This window comes from Peromyscus eremicus, chromosome 11 (genome assembly GCF_949786415.1).
Source record: "Peromyscus eremicus chromosome 11, PerEre_H2_v1, whole genome shotgun sequence".
Lineage (NCBI taxonomy): Eukaryota > Metazoa > Chordata > Mammalia > Rodentia > Cricetidae > Peromyscus > Peromyscus eremicus.
The window spans coordinates 75,437,849-75,463,226 of record NC_081427.1 but is presented as its reverse complement, the minus strand read 5'-3'; the positions used below and the strand labels follow the sequence as shown (position 1 = coordinate 75,463,226).

General features: G+C 40.4%; 1 protein-coding gene across 1 annotated transcript in view; it reads left to right on the top strand.

Annotated features, from left to right (window-relative positions):
- Positions 1-1,617: 1,617 nt before the first annotated feature.
- Positions 1,618-25,378, top strand: part of Pcsk1 (proprotein convertase subtilisin/kexin type 1) — a 39,039-nt gene continuing 15,278 nt past the window's right edge. The window contains exons 1-8 of the mRNA XM_059276243.1: positions 1,618-1,905; positions 4,768-4,872; positions 8,061-8,171; positions 11,690-11,836; positions 13,076-13,152; positions 19,402-19,490; positions 22,590-22,762; positions 24,161-24,373. Coding sequence (XP_059132226.1) covers positions 1,726-1,905; positions 4,768-4,872; positions 8,061-8,171; positions 11,690-11,836; positions 13,076-13,152; positions 19,402-19,490; positions 22,590-22,762; positions 24,161-24,373 — 1,095 coding nt within the window. The 5' untranslated portion in view covers positions 1,618-1,725. The remainder of the gene's footprint in view (positions 1,906-4,767; positions 4,873-8,060; positions 8,172-11,689; positions 11,837-13,075; positions 13,153-19,401; positions 19,491-22,589; positions 22,763-24,160; positions 24,374-25,378) is intronic.

Here is a 25,378-nt window from a genome sequence, read left to right as displayed (position 1 = left end):
TCTTCATGCTGCACACACACACAACACACACACACACAACTATACATACAAACATAACACACACACAACACACATTACACACACAACATGCACCCAAACACATAACACACACATACACACACAACACATACACACATAACACACACACGACACACACCATGCACACACACACACACAACACACACATAACATACACACAACACACACACCTTAGGATGTTGAAGAATGTTTTTAAGAAGAAATACACTCTCTCATTTCCTTTTCCTTGAAATTTTAATTTGGGCAGAGTCCAAAGAATTCCCACAAACAAGACGTACACAGTAGGCGTCACGAACCTCATCACACTCCCACTTAGCCCAGCTTCCTGTTTTGTTGTTCGAAGATGGGGAAGATGCAAGTCAAAGAGGAAGCCGCTGAGAGCTGGCCAGGGGCAGCAAAGCAGAGACCGTTTCTGCACAGAAGGCGGAGCACTTCTACAGCATTGTGACTGTCGCTGTCCAGACCTCGGTGCTGAATCTTAAAGGCTGGGCTTGCTTTCGCCAGTTCAATCCCTCCGAATCCACATGTTCTCTTATTCTCTCTCTAAGGAAAAGCTGTCTTTCACAAAGATACACAGTGTATTTAATGTGAACGTAGTGAAACAGCTTCAGGTCAGCGCCCAAAGTGAAATTTCTAAGTGAGGGAAAAATAGAAAAGTTCTGGGGGTTATGAAACTTACTCCTCCCTTTCCTGAGTCAATACAAAAATCTTTGGAGCCTTGAACCTTCTTATTGAAAATTCAATACATTTTTCTATTTTGAAAACTCATGTTGCTAATAAATTACACACACACACACCACAACGTAAATACTGCAATGATGGTGGCGGTGAGCTTCAAATGGTCTCGGGTAGAATTTTAGATATTGCTTTCTTTAGCGGGGCCAGAAACAAGAGAGAAGGAATTACGAGTGATTTAAAACATACTTTGAAAACGTTTTAATACCGTCTTATAGAAGCGCTCATTTTCTTAGATGATTTGGGATAGAAGGAACGCAGCAGGTAGCTTCCCTCCTGAGCTTCAGCCTCTGTCAGATTTGAAAGATCTAACTAAGCTCGAGTCCTGTTTTTTTGTCGGTTTGTTTTAAAGCAAATGCTGATATTCAAGGGCCATTAGAATCCTATCTTCACTCCCCATCCCCAGGCACATAGGAGACAATAAAGTAACACAGAGAAAATAGATGGGGGAGGGTGTGCTTCCTGCCTTACGATCTTGGTAGTTGTATTCAAATGGAGCGCTTCTCTTTGAAGAACGGAGATGTTTCTCGTAGCTACAGTATTTATGGGCAGACAGCAGAATTGACGGATCCCACTAAACAGTCCTTTCCTTTTCTTAATCCTTCCCTGCTTATTTTAGTCGTTTCTCCACCCCGCCGGGAATACCATCCAGTTCTCAGTCCAGGTAGATCTGACGTCAAGAGATGGCTTTCGTAGATTTGACGTGTAAACACTCATTTCTATTCTGGCTGGGAAGGCTGGGGCTCCACTCAGCCGGCAGATTGAAGCGCTTCAGTGAGCGCTCGCTCGCCGCCGCCCAGCCTCTCCCAGAGCGCCTGCTAGCCTTAGCGGAGCAACCCCGAGCCTTGTGTGGTTCAGAGCGGTAGGGTGGAAAGGTCGGGTCTAGCTGGTGTTTCTCCTGTCTGGCTTCTTTTCTCTTTTCTTGCTTGTGTGAGAGCAAGGGTGTGAGACATGGAGCAAAGAGGATGGTCTTTGCACTGTACAGCTTTCGCCCTCTTTTGCGCTTGGTGTGCTCTTAACAGTGTAAAAGCCAAGAGGCAATTTGTCAATGAATGGGCAGCGGAGATCCCCGGAGGGCCAGAGGCTGCCTCTGCCATCGCCGAGGAGCTGGGCTATGACCTCTTGGGTCAGGTAAGAGTTTCCACTTTCGAGAAACTTTGTGGAGCTTGAGGACACTGGTGGGGCTGGAGCAGTCTCCTGAGTGGGATCCGCAGATTGCATTACCCTGCTCTCAGTGTCACAAACAGCTAGGATCATCCCCTTTGCCCCCGCACCCCCTGCGCGCTTTCAGAGGGAAAACGCTTGCATTATTTATTGTTTGGGCTGGGCGCCGCCAAGCAAGTGGAAGCTGTGGCGGCTTAGCAGACCCTGATCTCTCTGTTGTCCGCTCTAGACTTGAAATCCGCACCCACGAGGTTTGGAAAATAAAAACCCAAACGTTTGTTCGGGGAACTTGAGGTGTACACAGGCTCTCGCCTTCTCTGGGAGAGCCAGTGCGCTCGGTCCCCCCCCCCCCGCCCCCACCCCGGACGCAGGCGGCCTGCGTCCAGAGCTGGCGCTTTGCTTCCTTTCAATATGGCAGCACCAGCTCCCAGTCCTGAAGCCAGGGGCCAGGCAGGCTAGGAGATGCCCGCGTGTAGGGGCGCGCCCAGAGCTCGCAGAGAGCGCCAGCTGCTGGGACTAGCGACTCCGGGTTTGGGGTTGGTGTCGGTGGTGCAGAGTGGTGGGGGAAGCTGAAAGGGGACGAGGTAAAGGAAGATGTCCGAGCATCCCTTACGGGGGAGTTTAAGGTTTTATCAATAACTTGTGAAGTCCGAGCTTCCTAACTTTGCATCGCCAATGTCTCAGGGTCTAGCTGCAGAAACGACTGGGGGAAAGATCTCTTTCTGTCTTGTTCCTCGGCCAAGTGCAAAATCATTTCCTAGGGGGTGTCAGATTATGAGATAAACTGGTGTCTGTCCAAACGCGTGCTGAATTAACAGGCAGGCAGGGAGGGGCGCATTAAGTGCGAGCCTGTTTGGCAGAGGGATCCCAAAGGGGAATCCAGAGGGTGTAATTTCTAATCTGAGCTTTCTTTTTCCTTGACGTAGAGTCAAATCCTCGACCCTTGCTGGGAAATAGTCCACAGTTAAGCGGGGGAGGGGGGAGTTGTAAAACATTTTGGCGCGTTTTCTATTCCGGAGGTGGTGATTGAGACTCTGAAGTCACAGATGAGTAATCGGCGTGGGCGGTGTCGATTCCATGCATCAAATCCACTAGGAAATACGCCTTCTCTAGCCAGAGGCTTCCTTCTCTCTCTAATTTTGTGAGGCAAATGGTCTTTGAAAGGCCCAGCATGAAACTCAGTAAATTCCCTGTGCCTTTTTGAACAGTCCCTTAGGGACTGGGGACTAAAAAGGAGGAAAAGACATGCTCTCAGTGGAATTCAGATCTAGAGGACAGTGGATTAGAAATAAATAATGGCACCTGAATGTAATTTGTGTAAGAGAAGTTGCAGTTGGTGGTTTAAGGCAGCATTTTTATTTTTATTTTTATTTTTGATAGAAGGGAGAAAGAGTAAAAGGGTATTTGGGAGGCAGGTAAGAAAGCTACTGAAAATATCTACTATGCAGGGTTGGAAATAAGAGTCAGAGACTGCCTGGAGAACACGTGAGGCTGGAGAAGCACTCCAGCATGGAAAACAGCTTGCAGGGAAACAGAGACACTATAGCTTCAGAATAAGTTTGTTTATTGTGTGCAATTCTTGAGCATTTGGGGACCAAAAGAGAGTATCAGAAGGAATTATTCTGGTGGGTACTATAAGCACAGTGGAAATTTGTTTGTCCTGGGGACGTGGAGGTAGTATTTAGTCAGCTGCTTGGTGTTTTTGATTGGGAAAGAAAACACATAAAACTCTTTTTTCCTCCCTTGCACATAAGCCCCAGACACATATCCAAACCTAGACCACTCTGTATGAAAATAATTTTTCAAAATAAACTAGCTTCCTTCTACTCATTTTAAGTTAAAATGCCGTATTCAGTAACAAAACTTCAGAAAATAATAATTTGCTTTCCTGGTTCTGCTTACATCCCATTTTGTTTAGCATTTCTAAAACCATACTAATTTAAGACAAATATCCTAACATTACAGCCTCATGAAAAAGCTAGGAATAGAGTAGAGACAAGGAGCAAAGCAATTGACAATAGTTTTCTTATGGCTTTTGATATCTCTTCCCAGTTCCATCTACAGCTCACAGTAGATTCACTGCCTGTGGCTCTGTTTTGCAGCTAAGCCTCAGCATTTCCACTAAAAGCAATTGTCTGGGTAATAAGAACCACCAACATAAAGAACATACTTCTTTTGAAACAACACAATTGTTTGTCTCTTAATTTTTTTAAAAATCAGGCATCTAAAGGATTTAGTCAATTCACATTTTGTATTTGTTAATGTAAAAGGACATTAGCTCAAAGAGTGTTAAGCATAGTTCTAAATGATCCAGAGGGTATTGATAGCTACCAAAGAAATATCCTGAGGTGGGGCACATGTCTTAAATGTGTACTGATACTTCATGGAAGCACTGAACTAATGAAGAACTGAACCACCAATGATGTCTGGTAACATTTATCACAATTGATTCTTTATACCTACAATATTTTATTTTAACTGAATGTGGCAGTAATCACTAATAAATCCTAAGGAATTTTCTTGTGTTACATAAATACTGTTTGAGAAATATCTACATATACATTTTGTTTCATCAACAAAATACCAAGTTACTCCTCTAAAATAAAAAGCATCTTATTGCTATGTGAAACAGAAGCATCCCTATTCTTGAGTACTGAGGGTCATCTCAAAACTTCTGTGCCTTCCTCGTGAAGAAAAAGTTAACTTCAGTGGGTTTAATAAAATATATTTTTATTACTAAAAGCCAAGTAACTGTGTTAGTTGATTTTTTAACTAGTCTGTATATACATTCTGAAGAAAGTGGATTGTTGTTTTGATTTTTTTTAATAGATTGGATCACTTGAAAATCACTACTTATTCAAACACAAAAACCATCCTCGAAGGTCTCGAAGAAGTGCTCTTCATATCACTAAGAGGTTATCTGATGATGATCGTGTAAGTGTGCATTTGTCCTAAAACTCACAGTCTGACTAACTGCTCCCTAGATAACTCCCAACAGGAGCAAAAGCATTTTACATTTGATCCTTTTGTCTTATGATCGTGATTGCTTCTCTATATTGCTTATTATTTCTTTCTGTAGAATTATCATTGCTCATAATATGTTTGGATTAGATTAAGCTAACATTAATTTTATGCATAGCTTAGTTATATGTGATAAATATTTATACAGCTAGAGTTGAGTTTTGAGTGTTGAAAATCAAGGGGAAATTTTAACGAAATAATTGACACTGTAGTCAGTCAACAGCCTTTTATATGGTATGTGGCAAATATGAAATGTTCCTTCTTGAAATTCTTGAACTCAGAAAATGTAAAGATAATTTTAATACAAACCCAGTGGTGCCAAAGAAATGTGTAGACCTGGCTTTTAATAACACTTCAGTATAACTGAAAAGCGTTTTACCACTTGCACTGTTAAAATGTATTAGTGTTTATGAGAAAGCTTCTAATCCACTTCTTTATGAGGTAAGTGTTTCTAAGCATGTTATGTTCTTTGTCCCAAACTGTCCCAGCTCTTTCCAACCTTGTTTGTATACCAAGTCATGATCATTTGGCAATAACAAGGAATATCTAGGACCAATATGGATAAACAGTGTGAGGACAATTTGAATGCATATTTAATTATACCTATTGGTTTGTGGATCTATTTTTCAAGGTCAGAAGTTATGCTAACAAAAGGCTGAATTAATACATTAGGGGTACTGAAATACATATACACAATGTTGCCTTCTCTTCTGACCCTGGTGTTCCTAGGGAAATGCATGCTGGTTGGTCTGATGTCTGTATACATGACTGATGTTTCTTAGGACAGACTGAGAGTTACTGTGAGAAACAGAGAGTGTTGTCTCAACTTGGGGAGGGAGGAGAAGCTAAGTGACAGAAAAGTGATAGTAACATACCAGTTGAAAGAAGGAATATAGGAATCCTATGAATTACATTGTGGTTTGGTTTGCTCCTTAATTGATTTCTTTAAAATAAAACAAATTATAAGGAGAAACAATTGTTGGGTCTTAGGCTGCAGGGCTCAAAAGCAGTAGAACGTCCCACATTAATGCTGCTTTATGAGGACCAAGAGCCACAAGCCTACAGCTCATTCTTTGTGTCAATGTATGTCTACATGTGTTAGACCAAATTGGATACCAGCAACCTTGCTTAAAAAGTTTTCTTGCCTAGTGAGATCTTTTCTTATGCTCCCCACCAAAGTAGATGGCTTCTTGTATGTGGGCTCCAAAAAAACAGACCAGCTTCTGGTAACCTGACTAGGCTTAGTCCTTGGGCAAAGCAGGAGAAAGAATTCCTTCTCTTTCTAAATACATGTCCAACATTAATGTGTGAGGAAGTCAAATTGAAATCCCTTCCCATCTTCATGGAAGAAACTGGACAGGTATTCTTACTCGGTGTAGCTGATACAAATGAACAGATGGTTTAATTCTCCTCTTCAACTATCTCAGTAATTTTTAAGGAAATCCCAATTCTGATAACAAAAGGTTAATAATTACTCATTAATGAAAGTTAATTAAAAAGGAATTAATCCCATGAAAAATTAACCTCAGGATAATTTTAGTTTAGGAAATACCCTAAAGTCATAGGAGATTGCAGTGGACAAGATGGTATTTAGTTATCTTCGAAGATCCGAAGTGTTATTTACAGTGAAGTGCATGATAACTATTATACACATAGTAGGAAGGCACTGCCAATATTCTCTATTCCATTTAGTCTGCTCTTCTGGAGATTAAATGCAATTCTAGTTTATGACATTAATCATAGCATGGTTTGCTACAATTGGATGTTTATCTGATCAGATGGCAAAGTGGTTCTTCTCATACGCTAGTCTTAAAAATTGCTCTTGGTTTTTTGGCTGCTCTTCTTTAATTGGGGAAATATTCTTTCAAATAAACCCCATGAAATGTATCATGATGCCTATTTTTACAGACTGATGAAATTCTCAATTTTAAGTGGTCCCCTCCCACAGAGATTTCCATGTATCTCCTAGCACCCAGCTTCCAAAGACCAAGCTAGATGACAGGCAGTGTATTCTAAGTAGTGTGGTATTTTAAGCCAAAATGATTGGATTTGAAAATACAAGCACTTTAAAATAAATTATAGTGACTAATTGCTGGCTCTCCAGTTCCTCCCAGTGTTTCTAACAGGCTTGCAATATACTTTCTAATTGAAAATTCAAGGCATTCCTAGTGGATGTCTTTGGCCTTCAGCTGGAAATTATTTTTCAGTTTCTATTTTTGGATTTCACCCATGGAAATTCTCATTTTAAACATATCCCTCCTCACAGTGAAATGTTACTACATACACAACAGAAAAACTGTGTTTGGAACAGAAAATAGTCATGTTTCCCATCAAAACAAGTATATAGTATTATCTCATAATGATAATACCTACAAGACAGCCCTGCATTCTCTCAGGGCCTCAAGTATAATAAGATTATGCTAGAGATGTGAGCCAGATAATTTTTATACTGTCAGATCTGTTTGCATAATGCATGAGGCTGAATTAATGACAGGTGTGCCTGGCCAGTAATGCTCATTGATCACCTCAGGTCTTGAATCTGTTTCTCATATTACGTACTCCTAGGCAGGAGCTAGAAACACAAGGGAGCCAAAGTGTCAGATTTGCACACACAGCACCACTCTTGCAAACACTTGCAATCTTTACCTTTGGATGTGAAGAGAGAGATGAAGCAGCAAGAGTGTTATAACAACAGTCCCTGAGGACCCATAGATGTTGACTTTTTCTGTGAAAATGGGCAAATTTTCAGTCTCGAGGCCCTGGAACTTCAGTGTGGAAATGTATATTGTGGCCTGATTTCTGATGGCAGCAGCCTGCACTTCTATTCCCACTGTAAACACAGTGTAAATAATCTGAAGGACTCAGTCCTTTACTTACTGCTTCTCCTCCCTCTAAGAGTACTCCTTACTGTAATGCAGGGAACCCTTGCCTCCTCAATGAGCAATCTTTTCTTCTCTCTGGTCTGTGAGTTTCAGCTGTGGTCAGGCAAAAACATCACTGAGCTATGTAAGTTTTGGTGGGAGGGTCTTAGAGGTAGAGCGAAGATGATTATACCCAGGTGGAAGCTTGATTTTGATTTCTTACTATAAAAATATTTGTAGGTGATATGGGCTGAACAACAGTATCAAAAAGAGAGAAGCAAACGCTCAGTTCAAAAAGACTCAGCATTGAACTTCTTCAATGATCCAATGTGGAATCAGCAGTGGTACTTGGTAAGTACTGAAAGGACTGTGTAGGATCTAGGTTCTTACACTGCTACATCATCTACATGGTAGATCTGTCTGTATATGTTTTTATGTGTATTAGTTGAGGTTTCTAAAGGAAAAAACTTACAGAATAAATCTATCTATCATCTATCTATATGTCTATATATAGATGTATAGAAAGGGATTTATTAAAATGACTTATGGGCTGTGGTTCAGATTGTCCAAAAATGGCTGGCTAGCAACAGAAGGTCCAAGAATCCAGTAGCTGTTCAGTCCACAATGTTAGATGTCTCATCTGGTCTTCTGTATATGCTGGAATCTTTAATGCCAGGGAAGAAATGGACTTGCTAGCAAGAGCAAACAGGCAAAGAGAGAGCCAGCTTCCTTCTTCCATTCTTCCATGTCCTTTATATAAGGTGAAAGCAGAAGGTGTGATCTGGATTAAAGGTGGATCTTCCCACCTCCAAAGATCTGGATTAGAAGTGGATCTTCCCACTTCAAATGACTTAATTAAAAAAAAGCCAATCACAAGTGTGCTCTGCCATTTGGGGTTTGATTAATTTCAAATGTGGTCAAGATGATAACCAAGAATAGCCATCACAATATTTAATACAGAATTTGGGAGAAGACAATGCCTTTAGAATGCAGGATTGATAGAACTTTCCTGACATGAACCTTTTGTTTTGCTAAATGTCTAAAAGAAATCCGTCTGTTGATGCTTCTTGTCTTTGTAGATACTTCATAAGTGTAAATGATGTAAATGCAGAAGAATCATGTCCTGGCAGGAAAGAATGATAAGATCACTGTGGTGGAATTTACTCTCTAGAATCCTCTAAGTCATGCATAGACCATAGACAACACAATATGCAGTCCAAACTGACAGTTCTTAGACGTAGAATCTCTGAGTGAGGCAAAAGGAAGGAATGCTAGGAAAGTTTATTTACAAATAACTAGCCTTGTAAATTATTGTTTCTGTAAGATGTTTACTAAGCCTTTATTGGTGTATGGACATGCTGCTGCTTGGCTTGAAGGTGTTCTCTTTGTTGTGATGTCAAGCTTCTATAATAGAGACACAGGCTGCTAATAGAGGAAAGGTGTTGCTGGAAATAGCATAAAAGATAATTTTCCCAAACACAGACTGAGGTTTTTGTTCCTATATTACATAGGGAAGGTCATTAATTCCTCATGCCATTCTTTTAAATTAAGCAATACTTCTGATTCCAGTAGAAGACATGTCCACCAACACCTGTTGTATATTGACTATTTTAAAGAAATCTAAGTTCTATTCTAAGTGTTTGATATTAGTAACTCATTTTATCTCAGAACTAGCTTAAGATAGAATTACTAATTATAACCATTTCACTGATAAAGAAACAGAGGCATTGCCAAGTTGAATAGTTTATTTAAATTGCATGGCCACTAGTGGCAGGGCCATGAATTTAGATCTAAATAAATTGACATTTATGGTCCCACAGGCCATATTCCTTTTTTTTTTAATTCTCTCATACATTACATCCCTACCACAGTTTCCCCTCCCTCCTCTCCTCCCAGTCCCATCCCCCACCTCTCCTCTGTAACCAGCCCCCCATCCAATCCTCCTCTGTTTTATTCAGAAAAGGGCAGGACTCCCATGGATTTTAACAAAACCTGGCATATCAAGTTGCAGTAAGACTAAGCACCTCCCCTCATATTAAGGCTGCACAAGGCAACCCAGTATGAGGAATAGGGTCCCAAACGCCAGCAAAAGAGTTTGAGATAGCCCCTGCTCCCATTGTTAGGAGCCCCACAAGAAGACTGAGCTACACAACTGTAACTTATATGCAGAAGGCCTAGGTCAGTCCCTGGTTGTCTATTCAGTCCTGTGAGCCCAGGTTAGTTGATTCTGTGGATTTTTTTGTGGTATCCTTGACCCCTCTGGCTCCTACAATCCTTTCTATCTCACCTCTTGCAGGATTCCCTGAGCTCTGCCTAATGTTTGGCTATGGGTTTTTGCACCTGTTTCCACCCATTGCTGAATGAAGCCTCTCTGATGACAACTGAGCTAGGCACCAGTCTATGAGTATAGCAGAGTATCATTAGGAATCATTACATTGACTTTTTTTTTGCCAGTCGTGTTTGGTTCTATTCTAGGTCTCTGGGCCATCCAGGCTCTAGGTCCTGGCACTCCAGGCAGTGTCAGGGGTGGGCTCACTCTCACAGCATGGATCTCAGGCTGGAACAGTCATTGCTTGGCACTCCCACAATTTCTGGGCCACTGTACCCGAGTATATCTTGTAGGCAGGAAAAATTGTAGGTCAAAGGTTATGTGGCTAGGTTGGTGTACCAGTCCATCCACTGGAAATCTTGAGAGGCCATATTCTTTTTTTTTAAATTTTATTTTATAATTTAATTTAATTTTACATATCAGCCACGGATTCCCTTGTTCTCCCCCTCCCTGCCTCCCCCCAGCCCACCCCCCATTCCCATCTCCTCCATGGCAAAGACTCCCCTGAGAATTGAGTTCAACTTGGTAGATTCAGTCCAGGCAGGTCCAATCCCCTCCTCCCAGGCTGAGCCAAGTGTCCCTGTATAAGCCCCAGGTTCCAAACAGCCAGCTCATGCACTGAGGACAGGTTCCGGTCCCACTGCCTGGATGCCTCCCAAACAGATCAAGCTCATCAACTGTCTGAGAGGCCATATTCTTAATGACTATACACTATAACTACTCTTGCAACTCACATGGGGGCCTTCTTTTCTACTGTAGGCCATTGAAAAGGTTATGCATTTCCAACTCTTGTGATTCAGCCTCACAATCACCTGGTGAACCTTCCCCCTTACTGCATTTTAATAGGGAGCATCAACAAGGGGACAGCTCATTCATGGCTCTTTATTGTGGTTACTTACATATTGCTTGCTGACTCTATCACCAGGTACCTGCTACTCCTTTACTGCAGTTTTCATCTGCTCAGAAATGTGTTTTGATCTGTGTTACCTTGTTTCCCAGCTCTTCTATACAGCCATACACACTGTAAATATCAGAAAAATTACCCAAAAGGAAAGAAAGTATTCCTTAAATTACATATAAACAGAAAAGGGCTATTAAGTAGCAATTTCTAGTGAGGCTACAGTCTCCTTAGGATTTCCAGGTGCTTATTTTTCTCTTAGGAGAATATTTCTACCATAACCACACATGATGAGAACTCAGTGTGGCAAGGAAGGCTCAGAACTTTGGCAAGATAAAAACACATACCACCAAATAAAGCCTCAGCATGAGGAAAGCTTGAGCTTGTTAATATAACTGGGAAAAGAATATGTGTAGTTAAGAGGCCAAAGATAATTCAGCTCTTGTGATTTTTTTTTTCATTAGGACAACTAGAAGAGTAACATAAACGGGTTATTTGGCTTGTACTCTCAACTTTATGTTTTCATTTTACCCAATTGCCTTCTCTTTATTACCCAAGGAAAAAGAAAAAAATGGCCTTAAGTTCCTGATTAAGCAAGAAAATCATAATTTCACCAATGTTTCTTCGTTTTTTCTTCACTAGCAAGACACCAGGATGACTGCAGCTCTGCCCAAGCTGGATCTTCATGTGATACCAGTTTGGCAAAAGGGCATTACAGGCAAAGGAGTTGTTATTACTGTACTGGATGATGGCTTGGAGTGGAACCACACAGACATATATGCCAATTATGTGAGTCTGAGCTGTCCTGTGTTTGTCACTTGGGGAGCCATCTCTGCAGACATGCAGGGCTTTTCTTTCCTTGAAGAAAGGTGGGTTGCCTGGGTGTCAGTCTCGGGGCCCTGATACTAGCCTGAACCAAGAGGCGTAAGAAGAGTCCAGTAAAATAAAAGATGACTGCTAACAACCTGCGTTAGGAAGTGGGATGAGGGGGACTCACACTAATGGAATTGTTAAAATCCTTCAGACCACAAGCCACTCTGCATGTAGAGCAGTAAAGCTTTAGGATCAAGCTAGCTACCTGCTATAATTTTATTGATGATTTTCTCAAATGCCTTCTGGGTCAGTATTCCTTCTTACATGAATACAATTCCCACTATGCAAAATCAAGGTGAGTACCGCAGTAAAAATGCAAAGCCAAGAAGGGAAAAGAGTTTACTAGAAGTGGAAAGACAAATAATTGTCAATGAAGTTCCTATTAGACCATGGACTCCAGTTATGGATCTATTGCCTTTAGAACAAGATGCTGAATATTTCATCTATCAAATTATCCTTTATCATTTTCTTTTACTTTTCACTCATCTAAAACTCCCCAGCCATAATTCAAAGCTAGGACAGGGACTGTAGGGAAGAGATTTAAAAAATAGCCCAGAGTAGAAATCAAGAATTTTTAAAAGATAGAGAAATAGTAATAGTATTAGTAATAGTAATAGCAATAGACAGAGTATTCAAGTTGGAGATGTCTAAATGCAGCAGTAAGACTGGAAAAGAAAACAGGCAAGTTAAGCTTGCTTGAGTTTCAAGTAAATTTTCAGTAATTAAGTTTCATTACTTCTTACTGTGCCTAGGAAGGCTGAGGGAAAGCATCATAAAAATCAATCCACCCCACAGCTATCTCTTTGCATCTTGGTTATGAAAGGATGCATGTTGCCACATCAATAATTAGCTTGTGGCCTTAATAAGTCACTAACGTCTCTTGGTCTCACTATTTGTTTCTGAAAAATGAGACAGCTTAACCCATGGAATGCTGGCCTTTTACAGCTTTCTAAGCATCTGTGGAATATGAGTTTGGTACAGTCACTGAGTGTCGGGTGCTTCGCTCATCACTGCTGCTGGCTTGTGGGTATAATACATGCTCAGTCAGGCTAGAAGCTCTAAAATTCACTCTTTGGAGCTGTCTGCCAGGATGGAAAAGGTTCCAGAAGTGCTGCCTTTTATGACACTATGTTGCTATTTTCATTGTCTCTTTAGGATCCAGAGGCTAGCTATGATTTTAATGATAATGATCATGATCCATTTCCCCGATATGATCCCACAAATGAAAACAAGTGAGTAAATCTGCGTTTTGGAAGAATAAAGTTATGCACAATGCTTTTATCTTCTTTGAGAGACTTATGTTATAAATTTGGTCCATTTTCAAGTCTTAGTAAATGTTACTACACACTCTCCATACCATATTTCATTGTTTTTTAAAGTAGAAACAAAAACCTGTTTTCATATTCTTTTTAGTTAATAGAAGCATATTTAGTTAAATTTCTTATATTATAAAATTGCCATTCTTATATCATGAAATTAGTCCCTCAAGTGTAGCTGAATATTTGCAGATTTAGGAAGAATGTTAGGAATGTAATCAGTGTAAACTGTATGCTTCCCTTTCCCCTTCATGCTTGATATTAATCATGAAAAAGAAGCATAAAGAAATATATACAGATAAATACCAACACCCAACAACTTTCCATGGTGGTAACAATCATGCTTTCTAAACTAGTTCTACAAGAAGGTCATGGTCAGACAGCAGATAAAAGGAGCTCGGCTGAGATCTGCTTCCTATGTCTGCCTCAGTAACTAAGATATTGAAGCTGTTCAGGAACCTTCAAGGGGAATAAAGGGCAGAGCCTTGACTCTTAGGCTAAGAGCTTCTCTTTGGAGTCTCACAGTATAAGGCAAGCCAAGAACTAGTCAGTTCTTCTAAAGCTAGATGCCAAAGTGTGATCCAGAAGCCAAAGACTGTCAGTCCTCTCCTAACTCTAGAGAAACTTTACTCTAGAGACCTATAGTTTCAAATTATCTATGTCCATGTGACAACTCACCTTTTTTTATACTGATATTTTTTATAGGCTTCAACGAGATGTTCCAACTTTACATTTTCTCCACATAGAAAAGACTTTCACTAAAAGATAAAATCAGGGTCAAAATTGGGGCTTGTTGCTGTGAGGATAGGCATCGTCTTGATAGCTCTTGGTGTGTGAAGCATTCTATATGAAGTATGAAGTGGTTCTCTTTCTTCTGGGGCCTGTCTGCCTTGGGTAGTAATTTTAATTTAAAGTTATTTTTTCTTTGACCTGCCTAAGGAACACATGTCCTGTCCGCCTTCTTGTGACCCTTCTGGTACATTTCCTTCATGTAAGGAACGCCAACTCACATGGTATCCCTTTCCATCTCAACCTTACTTCCAGTGAAAGCTCTTGTTTGCCCCATTCTTGTCTAGGAAACTTAACTCCCTCCCACCTCCACTCGTTCCAACCAGCTCTACTCATCCTCATTACTTGTACTTGGGTACCTGGTCCCTTCTCTAGGCAGACACCAGATTTGGGCAGCAAACCACATCCATCCCCACTCCCTAAGGACCACTCAGTCTCCAAGAAAGGGCACTTGACCCACACTAGTAACTCTACTCACCTCTGAGCTGAGTACCATCCACATGTATTGCACCTGACTTCCACTCCCATACCTCCTCTTCAGGTAGAGATCCCACACATGCACTACCAACTCCATCAGCACCTACTATCTGAGGGAAAGGCCTGAGGACCTCCTCCAGACCACTCAAGATTGAATGAGAATCCTATAAATGTACACAAAGTCTGTTTTTAGGCTACTGAGCTAGGACTACCCCTGACAGTCCCACCTCCAGAAGGACAGCACACACCAAAAAGAGAGGCTGTGCCATATAGACTTAATCGCAACTTCCAAGTGTCTGTTTATTCCTTGAAAAAAAGGGAAGGGGTTTGAGTAAAGGAGCTAACCACAAGTCTAGAACATTCCAGTAACAATACAGTGGAAAGCTAGTGAAGTCTCCCAGAAGGAAAGTGGGAATAACTGAAGAATGACAACAGCGCTCATGGACAAGCTTTTAGACATATTTCTCAGTCAGGAAGTCAGAAACAACAGGAATACAAGTTCTTTTTGGAACACTGCCATGTGGTGTTAGCCTAGCTGGAAGTTGTAGCTTTGCAATTACTAGCAAGGAGTTGGAGTAATCTTAGGGAAATCATTTGCTTCTCAATGCCTCTGCTTTTTTTCTTCTTATCACCTTAAATGGGTGATAAAGTACCTGCTGTCTATATTTCTGAAAGTTCCTGAGAAAATGAGCAATAAATACTTGAGAACAGGCATTACCTTATTAGAATGGTGTAAAAATAACTTTCACTGCACCCCTGGTTTAGACTAAGAGCAATCTGCCTGTGTCCAAATGGTGAGTCTGGGGAGACTTAATGAGAGAAGGAAGTATACCTCCATCCTATATAGAGCTTGGGGTCTGGCTGTATGATACAATATGGGTGATAACTTGGGTGATGATACTCTGCCATTTCTCTGGTCATGAGAAGGACCCAGACCTTATATGAGTCATATATGTGTTACTCTAATAAGTAAAATTAAATCAACTTGAAAAGAGAAAAGGTTTATCTTGACTTACAGTTTTAGAGGATTCAGTCAACAGACAGTTGTCTCTGCTGCTCTTTGGACCTGTGGTGAGATAGTATATCACTGTGGTGGAATAAGCTTCTTACCTCACAGCAGCAGGAAGCAACCAGAGAGGAAGAGACCAACATCTCTCAATCAACATTTTAGGATATGTCCCTAATTACACAAAATTTACCTCTTATTTGTTCCAATACCTACCAATAGGGCCAAGGTAGAGACCAAGCCCTTGACACATGGGCCTTTGGGGGAACATTCCACATCCAAAATGTAGTAAACCTTCTTTTTGCCCCAAGAGGTAGATATGTTACCCTTATAGTAAGTTTCAAAGTCCCATAGTGTTGTTTATGCTTATCCTGAAAACCGTGGATTTTGAAAGCATTGCCCACCAAAGGCCTTCCACATGGTGTGGAGTTAACATGCCATCAGTACAGCAGTTAACAGCAGGCTTAAAGACAGGTTTAGATGAAATCTTAGCTCTTCCACTTACAGTTGAGTCAACAAAATGAGGGTGTTTTTTTGCATTTAGATCTCAACATCTTTGGAAAATGAATGTTTTGTATAACTGCATTATTATGGAGACTATGAAAATATGTATATATGCATATTTATGGCATGGACATTACTATATAAAGATGTAAATAATTGTTTACTGAAATGATTTTAATGATAAGGACAATGATAGTGGTCAAAGTTTCTCACATAGCAACTGAAATAGACTGCATTTCCTTAAGAAATCACCATACCAAGAATGGCATCATTTGATAGGAACAGAAGGAGAAACATATTTTTATTTTCTCAGCCAACTCAGAATCTGTATTTGAAAATAACATGAGAATATTTCTCAGAGCACTCTTGACTATCACCCAGAAAGATCGTATCCCTATCATTAATCAGAAACTACAATAAGAAAAAAAGTTACTTTCTAGTACATTGCCAGACATAACATTCCTTAAGTTTAGAAAATAAGTAGCTCTGTACAGCAATTGGAGACCTGTTGGTTCCCAATTCCATGAGCATTATCTCTCTGAACCATCCCTATCACTGATCTTCATAATTACTACATAAGGAACCACATAGAGCCACATATAAATGCCCTCTGCCAATCAAAAGAGGAGTCACCAAACAATAAATCATAAAATTTCAGGTAACTCTTACTGTTAAGCTGGCATGAATGTATATTCAGTATTTCAACACCAATTACCGATTATGTTTCCAGTCAAATATTAGTGTTACAAGGATGTTATAAGCAAAATAATAGTCATTACCTTTTGAAAAATTTGTAATCAATTTTTAAAATGCCAGTTACTACCATTGTTCTAAGTTAGTAGAAGTTGTTTGTTTGGGTAACCAACCACATTTTGATTAGATTTAAGGCCTATTCTATTAGATGGAACCCATAACTGACATTGCTAAAGTGGCTGAGAGCCTAAGACTAGATAGGTTATGGGCCTAGGAGAAAACCCAGTACTAAAGCAGTGTGACAATAAAATGACTCCTAGTGACATATTGCTATACTCATATTAAGTGCATTACTCAACCCACATTGAGAAGCTCCTTGCAGTGGATGGATGCCAATATTGCACCAGTACATAGTATAGGCAGATTGCTGTTGTAGGTCATAGGGTTTGTAACTGGATGATATTGATGAGTACTTTTCTCCTCCAGTAATGTGCAGAGTACCTATCAACACCATGAATACTAGTCAGTAGAGGGGTGAATTTTCTAGCTGTGCATCAGCTTGATTTCTCTGTGTTTGATGACATAAGTAAGTGGTGTCTTCATCCATTGCAGGGCCTTGCCATCATGCTGTGGAAAGCAGCCAACACAAATGACTGAGTAACACTCAAAAAATGTTCAATATCCTTAGCCATCAGGAAAATACCAGTTAAACTACTTTAATATTCCATCTAACCCCGGTCAGAATGGCTTTCCATATGATTTTCCAAAGGGATGTTATGGAAACCTATTACTGTAGAAACTTCCTTAAGTACATACTATAGGAGGGAAATTTAAATGGAGTCACCATATAATGGGGGAGAGAATCCCTCAACTAGGCATCTTATGACATCAAGTAAAACCTTCAGTGACAGGCATGGATTTCATCTTGTTGAGTCACTGTGCAAGGGATCCAACATAGGCTATTGTAGGTATGTTTTATGTGTTCTGATTTGTACACATTCTATAGAAAGTTTCAGGACAATTTCAGCTGCCTGTGAGATAATGCTAACTCAAAGATAAAATGTAAAATGGGAACTTAAAAATCACTAGCAGATGATCTAGCTTTAGAAGTTGCAAGACACTGCAAATTGCATAATGTATTCCCACAACACCAGCCACTGTTAGTGTGGCTTCCCCATTTAGCTTTATTCTTTGTAGGGTTCTGAATGGCAGCAAGACGCATCTGACTTACCTACTACTTCATGCTGAAGGTTTACAAGGAAGGACAGTATTTTCTTCCCCCAAATTAGCTTCTGTGCTTGAAAGCTGGCTGGGGAAGGTAACTATTATTGAGAGAATCTCAAGGAATCATGGAGAGCCTACTTAATAAAATGGGACCATACTAGCTTACAAACAAAACAAAAGAAAAACAAGCAAACAAACAACAACAAAAAATCCTAAAGCAGACATTTGTAGTAACAGGTAAGCCCCATTATAAAGAAACTGACATTTCTCTGACCTATATTCCTGTCCACTATTAGCATGAGGGAGCAGGAATGTCATTTAGTCAAAAGAGACCAGGGAATCATCTTTGGAACTTCAGAGAAAATAATAAGCAGAACTGTCTTTGTTGGCTCTGAAACTTCAGGAACTTTATATCCTGTGCTAGGATGAATTTCTACAGCTAGTGCAGTACTTTCTAGAAGTAGCTGGTTAGTGTTGCTATTAAAAGGTAACCCTTCTCTATTCCTCTATGTCAGGATCTCTGTCAGTGCCTCCTGTAAGTTATTAGCAGCTTTGTACGATAGCCAGCTGTTTCTGCAATAGAATAAACTCTGGAAATGGATTAACCTTAGCATTCTCGTCAGTCATGGCCTTCCTGAGTCAGGCTGCAGATGAAAGCACTATTATTTTCTCCAGAATTTCAGAATTGATGCTTCAGTGGTAGAAGTCAGTATGCTCTAGGGTTTGGTATATTCCACCAAATATTCTGAATCACCAATTACTCTTTTTGGCTGATTGAAAAACCAATCTTGTTCATGTCTCAACCAGGTTACAAGAATGTCTCATTTCTCAGTTGGTTAGTAATGTCCCCAGAAAATCGCGTGCTCCTCTTGATAACAAAATCATTGGGTATCATAGTATGATGCATGGTCAGAGGCACAGAGAAGGGCTAACAAGGGGGACTCTAGTTTATCATACTTTACTAGGGTTGATTGAAGACTACTTAATGGAAGCCCATTCCTAAAATAGAAAGTGAGCAACTATTTCATCATGAATACTTAATGCAAAGCTAGTCCCAGAATAGAAAGTAAGGAGCCATTTCACTGCCAGTATGTAAGGAACAGAAGATGTGTTGGTGACGTTGTCCCCGGCTGTTGGTTCACTCACAATAGTGTCAGCAGCTATACTGGCTGGGTACTTATTATATGTTCTAAGTGTTCTTCACAAACAACTCATGTAGTTTTCATGGCAATCTTTTGAGGATGTTACTGGCCCAAGACCACACTATTGGTTAGTGGCAGGAACCAGAATTTGAAGTCACATGTTTTGCCCCCACTACCTATATTATTGATCTTGACAAATTTTATTTAACTTCAATAGGGAGGAAGAAAGCTGAAAAAAAAAAGCAGTACATCTAATACCATGAATTCATGTGAAAAACACAGTTGTTATCTTTATTTCTGTTTTATAAGTTTTACTCCTTTATTCTTTAGACATGGAACTAGATGTGCAGGAGAAATTGCCATGCAAGCAAATAATCACAAGTGTGGGGTTGGAGTCGCATACAATTCCAAAGTTGGAGGTAAGGCTGCCCTTTTCCTGTAGTTTGGCATGTTAATTGGAGGTTTGTATTCCCTGTTATAAAATGGGGGGAGGGGGCCTTCTCCAACACAAGGGGAAAAAGAGTTCTTAACAGAATTTGTTGTAGGACTTGAGTGTGACTTGCAGGAAATTAGTGGCTCTGAATTCCTAGAATATAGCCTGTACATCCTTGCAGGAAAAAAAATAATGGCTGTGTTGAATGGCACTTGAGTGAGATCTAATTTACTCTGTTTTGTTTTGGGATTTTTGCTAAGAGAGCAGAAGGGATGGGTAATTTTAAGCAGACTTTCCTTGCTTCTCAATTCTTCGCTTATAAGTAAAAAACAGGTTGTGTTTTTGTTTTTTTTTAAGACAGGGTTTCTCCTGGCTGTCCTGGAACTTACTCTACAGACCAGGCTGGCCTCAAACTCACAGAGATCCACCGCCTCTGCCTCCCAAGTGCTAGGATTAAAGGCATGTGCCACCATACCAGGCTCAAAGAATAGTTTTTAAATGATTTTTTTAAAAATACGTTCTTGTTATATGAAGTAGTCAATGCTATCTTTTGATGTCAAAAAAGGAGAATCATTAGTTGACTTGTTCAGTGTAGGGTAATTGAAGACAGTTGAGGTAATTGAGGCCATTCATATAAATTAGAAGTGACAAACAGGAGGCTGATTGGAATAAGCAGAGGTTGTCACCTCTAGGCTCAAAACATCAAAGGGAAAGAGAGGTCAGAGAAGAGCAGAGAGAGAAGAGAAGTCCACAGCCATAGAGAGCTCCTAGACATGAGCTCTGGCTCCACATCTATGAAAGAAGCCACTTCCAAGTGTATAGGCTATAGATAAAAAAGACTTCACTCACCTGCCATGACCACCCTCCTCTGGGTGACTGTATTTGACTGAAGCCACTGGGGAAGGCAAGACAACCCACTTGTAGAATCCATGTTCCAATGGAGAACAGTGGGGGGCAGATCTGTCGGGATACAGGGAGAAAACAAAAACTGTCTCCTTCCTCACTCCCTACTCCTGGCTTTCACAGTTACGTAGTAAACTTTGAGCTTAATTTTGTTTTCAAAACATAACCACAAAGTGGTCATTTGTAGAACAAATAAATGAAGTCACATTAGACTCTACATGGTTACACTTTGAATTTGGCTATAAATTTCTTTTTAGAAACCAAATAAATACACATTGTGACATGGATATGTCTGATCTCTCACCAGTGTAGGACCCTCGTGTAGATTTTCAAGCGTCACTCTGATTTTTTTTTTTAATACTACCATCTTCAAAATGCTGTTTTAATTTAAAGAAAATGAAGGCAGGTACAGATCATGTAATCAACTTAAAAAAAGATTCACTTTTTAAGTATCTGTCACAAACAGCCATAGTTTGTGAATAAATTATCTGATCCTTCATATTTTGGAAAATTGCCATCAGGTTCTTAAGGTAGCCAGTAGCAGCCAGTGCCATCATCAAACAAAAAATATAAAACTTATGATCCTAAACCTACTGTACTTTTTCATCACTCCTGCCTTTGGTAGTCCAGTCCCAATTTAAAGAACAGTTTAAGGTATTAGACAGCTATTGTACGTCAATCAAATACCATACAGTATATTACAGAACGTGTCCCCTGCAGTAGACAATGTAGACTTTGGCGCCATGCTTTTGGAGTTTGGATCCAGGCTTACTGCTTTCAAGCTGTGTGGTCTTAAAGCCACTGTGTCTCTTAGGCCTCAGTCTGTGGACATATAAAATACAAGAACTACAGCACCCATCTGAAATGGTAGTTGTAAAGAGATGAGTTTCTGTGTGTAATGTGTTGGAACAATGACTGTGTATAATTCAAGTGTGCTGTTATCATCGTCTACATTTTAGAGTTGATGAAAGTGAGGCTTGGAGAGGTGGAATAGTTTCCTCAGTATCAATATGGCTATGAAAAATTAGAGCTATGAAAAAATGTTTTTCTCCCAAATGCATTTAAAGCACTTTGTTATTGTTGTTTTTATTTTCAGACAGGGTCAGTAGCCTGGGCTGGCCTTGAACTCACTGTGTAGCCAAGGATGATCTTGTTTTATGGATCCCCCTGCCTCCACCATCCTCCTGCTGGGATTGCAGATGCTATTGATCATTCTTAGAGAAGCGGTTCTCTAAAAACTACCCGACTTTCACTGATCATGTGAATTATGTATTCTTCTCCCTCTATTCCATAGTAAATACTAGTGTGAAAATATAAGGCTGTGCAGTGCACTGGATCATTAGCCCAAAGCCAGGAGTAGCCAGGTATCGGTCTATCCTGTTCAAATTGCTTTTTCCTTTCTGGCTCTTGAATCTGATGATGGGTGACAGGGTGTTGGAAAGCACTCTCCTGATGAAAAATGATCTGCCTCAGGAGGGAAATCTGTGGCAATGACTTCATCCTTGAGATTATTTAGAAGAAAAGAAAGCATGTTCCTTAAAAAATATCTCTTAGCAAGCATATAAAAGAGTGACCACTATATTACTTTTGTTCTGTACTTAGAAACAACAGTTCCTTCCTTGTGTTAGTTCTTACTGTAGATGGATCTTTTGTGGCTGCAGTTTTCGAGCAGGGCTCCTCTAAAGACAGATTGGGCCACAGTCACATGGTACAATCAGGAGCATGTGTGTTGAGGAAGGGATGTTTGGTTTATTTTTCCTTCTGAAAGCTCGCTGTCATCCGTTGCTCTGTTCGGATGCTAGAAGGAGAGGAGACACTTTGAATGAACAGCAGCCATGGCGTTTCCTCTTGTGCAAGGATGCCACTTCCTTTTGATCTCAGTATTGGGGGAACAGCATAGAGCAGCAAATCACAGCTACTTTATAGTACGTAATATTAACTTTCAAACCCCTTCACAGAGGACGGATTGTGGTTTTGGTGCTGTTAGGAACTGCCTCAGAGGTGTTGCAAACATCCAGTGTCTGCTTTGCTTTTTGTTGTTTTGCTTTTTTTTATTTGTTTGTTTTATTTTGTTTCAGAAAGTCATTTAAGAATGTGATTATTAAGAGTGTTTTATTTTTCTGTATGGACACACTGACATTCCTGTTACATTCTCATTGTGTTGTTTCTTTGTTTTGCTCAGGCATAAGAATGCTAGATGGCATTGTAACTGATGCAATTGAGGCCAGTTCAATTGGATTCAATCCCGGCCATGTGGATATTTACAGTGCAAGCTGGGGCCCTAATGATGATGGGAAAACTGTGGAGGGGCCTGGAAGACTAGCCCAGAAGGCATTTGAATATGGTGTCAAACAGGTGAGATGTTTAATGCACGGACTCACGTGAGACTATTAGGAGAGGAGAACACTTAGGCTAGAGAAAAAGATACAGTGAACTTTGTGGAAAAAACTTTCACAACTTCAGATGCACTTAAATGACTAAATCACTCTTCAGTGGATAGGTGTTCAAGATTAAGAACATTTCCATATTTACGTCCAACATGGCATAGAGAGTCACTACTTTCAGAATATTTACATTTAAAATATTTCTTGGGGCTAGGGCAATAGCTCAGTTGAAAAAGTGATGGTTGTACAACATGGAAACTTTAGTTTGAGTCCCAGCATCTGGTCTGTAAGGCACAAATGACGGTCATGTTTGCATTTCCAGGGCCGAGGCAGTAGAAACGGGCAAAGATCCCTAAAGATAACTGCCTGGCCAACCTTTGATGGGCGACCTTGCCTTAAACAAACAAGATGGATCTTTTTTTTTTTTTTTTCAAAAAACTAGGTAGATAGTGTCTCAAGAATGATAGTCAGGCTGACCTCTGGCCTCCACATACATGCATGTATACCTGCACACACACACACACACACATGTATCTGAACACACACACACACACACACACACACACACACACACACACACACACATATGCACCCACATACATAAATCCACACATATATGCACATGCACATAAACTGTTTTTGGACATCTTTCTCATTTTTCTTCGGAGTTTTGTAGTAGGTAATCTACAAGCTAGACTTCTTCCCGTCGCTGTGAGAATGCATTCCTGAATGTAGCAACACTTTGCCTTCCACACTTCACATGCACCTGGAATCCTCTCACCCGCCATGTGTTGCTTTTTCACTTAAACTGAATGCATTATTGGGCAGATTCTAAGACCTTGAACTATGCAGGACGAGACAAAAGCAGAGGCTTTGGAGAGCACCAATTGAAAAATCACAGAAAAAGTGGCCTTGACAAGTTTCATTCAACCCAGAGTCTTTTTTAAGGCAGCTGCAAGGCAGATCTGAATAATGCCTGATTTTGTCATTCTATCAGTCAGCCAGACGATTCAAGCAGAAATAGAGGAAGTTCAAAGATTCAAGTACAGTGGCACAGTCAAGAGAAGAGTGAAAAGAATTATTCATGTGCTAAAGGCCAGATTATGAATCTACTAATAAAGAATAAAGAAAAAGCCTTGCTGGACCCCACTGCAAAGAGGGCCCTGAAAACTGGAGACTGCAGGGACACTCTTGTCCTGGTCTGAAATATACAATCTGACACTGACACTTGAGCCCCTGAAGTTAAAGACAGATTCCAAAGAATTGTCTCTGAGAACACTGTGCATGTATTTTCCGGTAGTTTTGGTGGGCTTGCCAGTAACTATAATAGGCGATGATGAACTGTCACATATTCTGTCTTTTCTTTCAGGGGAGACAAGGGAAGGGCTCCATCTTTGTTTGGGCTTCCGGGAATGGGGGTCGTCAGGGAGATAATTGTGACTGTGATGGCTACACGGACAGCATTTACACCATCTCTATCAGCAGTGCTTCCCAGCAAGGCCTGTCACCCTGGTATGCAGAGAAGTGTTCCTCCACACTGGCCACCTCCTACAGCAGCGGGGATTACACAGACCAGCGAATAGTAGGTTGCAGATTGCTTTTGTTTCTGTCTCTTAGCTGAGGTAGAGGAGCAAGGCATGCTTTCAGAACAATCCTTTCCCCTGACCTTTGGTGGAATTGATTTGCTTCAGCTTGATGTCTCAGTTGGGGAGACTCGTGCTTACTCACTCGAAAGATTGGCATATATTGGGAAGTTTCTCTCCAGGGATAATGGCACTTCTGCCAAGATGATCTTCCCTGTCATTTTTTAACTCAGCTCAGAGAAGCCATGAAACCTGTCATTACATATAGCATTACATCTCCAGATGCCTTTTCTGCTTGTCTGATGCCTCCTTGGAAACAGCCTAGAGGGAGATTTCGGGATCATACAGCTTCATCACCCTGTGCTTGCTGATCTTCTAATAACAGGGATGTAGCCTGACTTGACCATTAGCAAATGATAAAAATATAGACTATACACCAGTGATATTGCTTAAAAACAGATGACCTATATGAAAAAATAACAGTCTCAATTTCGCCTGGGGTGAACTCAGCTTTCAGAGAAACAGCTCAGGGAGTTATATGCTTCGATCTCCTCCAGCCCACGCAAGCCTGTGCCTTTTCTTCCATGAGTCATGAACAATTATTGGATTTCCCTTCAAGGGCATAATGATGAAGAACTGTTTGGAGGCGTTGAGAACAGAGATGGGCACTTTAAATTTAAACTTTTAAAGCCTCAAATTTAACGCTGGACATAGAATCCAGATAGATAAAGCATGTAGATTCTAACCTCAATAAAACAGCAGGCTGTGACCCAGTTAATAATTACCAGGTTCTGGGGACTGGTTGCCAGTAATCCCAGTAGATTATGATAGAGTGTTATACATCTGTCTGTCTTTTCTTTTAGGGGAGACAAGGGAAGGGCTGCATATTTGTGTGGTCTTCTGGGAATGAGGGTCCTGGAATATATGCACAGTTTTCACTAACAACTCTGAAAAGATAGCCAGCATTAATGTCTGCTTTGCACAGAATCAGTGTTTTATTGCTC